We start from the raw sequence: 2,758 nt of genomic DNA, 5'->3' as shown, positions 1-2,758 counted from the left end.
TGGTCCCGCCAACAGTACCCCATGATCTGGCGCAAGAACCTATTACAAAAGGCGTCAAGACGAGACTCCAGTGCACTGGATAATGTCCAGGTTTCACTACCATAGAGCAAAACTGGCACTATCAGGGCCTTGAAAACCCGTAGCTTGGTCCTTCTGCACAGGTACCGGCATCTCCAAATACTCTTGTTGAGAGAGTTCATGACCCCTGCTGCCAGGCCAATCCGTCTGCTGAGTTATGAACTGCACTACCAAGGTATGTAAAGCTCTCTGTGACTTCAATGTCCTCGGCGCAAGCACGTACCGACTGAACAGGTTCACCTAGCAAGTCCCCAAAGTCCTGGATCTTGGTCTTGGTCCAGGAGACCTCTAGACCCAAGGGCTTCGCTTCATTACTAAATGCATCGAGGGCCACCACTAAGGTTTCCAAAGACTCAGATAGAATTGCAACATCATCGGCAAAATCAAGGTCTGTAACCTTAATATTACTCAGTGTTGCTCCACAATGACTTTGAACAGTAACTCTGCCTAGTATCCAGTCCATGCAAGTGTTGTAAAGGGTTAGTGCAAGAACACAGCCTTGCCTCACTCCTGAACTGACAGGAAAGAAGCTCGACAGGCCCCCACCACACTTTACAGCACTTTCAGTACTAGTATATAGGTTTGCTATTAGTTCAATAATCCTTGTTGGAATTCCTCTCAGTCTCAGGATCTCTCAGAGTTATTCCCGATGTACTGTATCAAACGCCTTCTTGAAGTCAATGTAGGCTGCAAGCAACCCACGTCCGAACTCACGACGACGCTCTACAATGACTCAACACACAAGGATACGGTCTATGGTTGACTTACCAAGAGTGAATCCGGATTGCTCTGGCCTCTGATGCCTTAGTAGATGGTCTCTGATACGCCTCAGAAGGATGCGGGCGAGAACCTTGCCTGGTACACTGAGCAGTGTGATGCCGCGGTGATTGCTGCAGTCCCATCGTTCCCCCTTCCCCTTCCAGAGAGGGATGACCACACCCCTCAACAGGTTAGAGGGAACAGTATCGGACTGCCAAATGGCAGCCAGGACAGCATGGAATTCCCGAGCCATAGGTTCACCACCAGCCTTTAACTGTTCAGCTGGGATGCCGCAAATACCCGCTGCTTTACCACTCTTCAGCTTGGAGATCGCCTCCCTAACCTCAGCTAGGGAGGGAGGGTCCTCGCTAATGGGTGGGTCCGGCAGCAGAATCACGGCACTACCCACATCCAAGTTAACTGTTGGAGGGTCAACCTGATACAACTGCTCAAAGTATTCAATCCAACGCTCCCTCAGCGCAACAGGATCTGAAACAATCTGGACACCCACTAAGCAAACTGCAGTCACCTGTGAAGAGGGCTTGGAGTTCAGTTTTCTCAGGGCTTGGTATGCAGGACGAAGGCCATTTACTAAGAAATGGCCTTCAACCTCCTCAGCAAGATTCCTAATAAATTGTTCCTTGTCCCTTCTTAACAGAGACCGAGTTCTGCGCACCTGAGAACGGTGCAAATCTCGATCCCGTGCTAGACGAGCCGCACGGCAAGCATCAGTGGCTTCCAGTGTCTCCTGAGAGATTGAATTCTGTCTTGCTCTCGGGCGTTCTCCGATCGATTCTTGGGCTGCATCAAGCGTTTCACGCTTGAAGGTGTCCCACAGAAGTACAGGGTCTGTCAGGTTGTCAAGCGCTGTGAACCGATCAGAGATTGTCTCAGCAAACCTCCGAGCACACTCCCTCTCCTTCAGCCTGTCCAGATGAAACACTCTAGGGTGGTCATTGGACCGCTGGGGAGTTTTGAAGTGTACCAGGAGGGTAGCCACAACCAATCTATGGTCAGTACCACAGAACTCAACACTCCTGTACACCCTGCAGTTCTAGAGGATCCTCCAATGAGTGCTAATGAGAATGTGGTCGATCTCCTTGGTTGCATTACCCGCATCGCTGTACCATGTCCAATGATGTAGGTCTGGGCGCTGGTACCAGGAGCCATAAATCCTCAATTTCTGGGATCTAGCAAAATCCCGGAAAAGGAGGGAATTCTCGCTGCCGGTATCAACTCCCGAACCATGAGGACCAATAGACATCTCACAACCAGCTTGATCACAGTCAGATACCGCATTGAAGTCACCCAGAACAATACGAATATCACGCTGGGGACAAATGTCTGCCACGGATACAAGTTTGGTGTAGAACATCTCTTTCACATCAAGTTTACAAACATCGGTAGGAGCGTACACAGTCTCATTACCATTATACGCTCACCGACTGGAGTGACCTCTACCACCGAGGGCTGGAACCTACCAGAGACAGCTATGGCTACTCCCTGGAGATGGTGACCATGGCTGCGGCCTGACCAGTAATAGGTGTAGCCACCTTCACTGGTCGTGCCGCTGCCAGGTCTTCTCACCTCTGAGAGAGCAGCCACCCCCACTCTCAGCCTCCCCAGTTCCCTCGATAGCAGGGGTAACCGATCTTCCTGACGTAAAGACTTCCCGCCTGAGGTTAACCCTCGGGTAGTTGCTCCGGGTGGATGCCACCTCTGCCACCCCCACCGACGCTGCCCCACATAAAAGGCGGCAGGCTGCGGGACCCTTCATCCACCTTCATCCCTAGGGCTTTGCCCCACAAGCTTCATATTGGGCTGGCGGCTGCCAGGACGCAGGCAGGACGAGGAGTTCCCATTCCTATTCTGCGCCCCAGCAGCCACCCTCCCAACGGGGCCCGCAGCCCGCCTCTCTCGC

General features: G+C 52.1%; 1 protein-coding gene across 1 annotated transcript in view; it reads right to left on the bottom strand.

The window, feature by feature from the left end:
• Positions 1-2,085, bottom strand: part of LOC138863498 (uncharacterized) — a 5,225-nt gene extending 3,140 nt beyond the window's left edge. The window contains exons 1-3 of the mRNA XM_070127651.1: positions 2,065-2,085; positions 1,243-1,366; positions 1,018-1,119 (exon numbers count right to left, since the gene is read on the bottom strand). Coding sequence (XP_069983752.1) covers positions 1,018-1,119; positions 1,243-1,366; positions 2,065-2,085 — 247 coding nt within the window. The remainder of the gene's footprint in view (positions 1-1,017; positions 1,120-1,242; positions 1,367-2,064) is intronic.
• Positions 2,086-2,758: the final 673 nt, after the last annotated feature.

The sequence above is a fragment of the Penaeus vannamei genome, chromosome 12, assembly GCF_042767895.1.
Source record: "Penaeus vannamei isolate JL-2024 chromosome 12, ASM4276789v1, whole genome shotgun sequence".
Classification (NCBI taxonomy): domain Eukaryota; kingdom Metazoa; phylum Arthropoda; class Malacostraca; order Decapoda; family Penaeidae; genus Penaeus; species Penaeus vannamei.
Note: the sequence above shows the minus strand (reverse complement) of the source record. Positions and strands in the feature narration are given on the sequence as shown.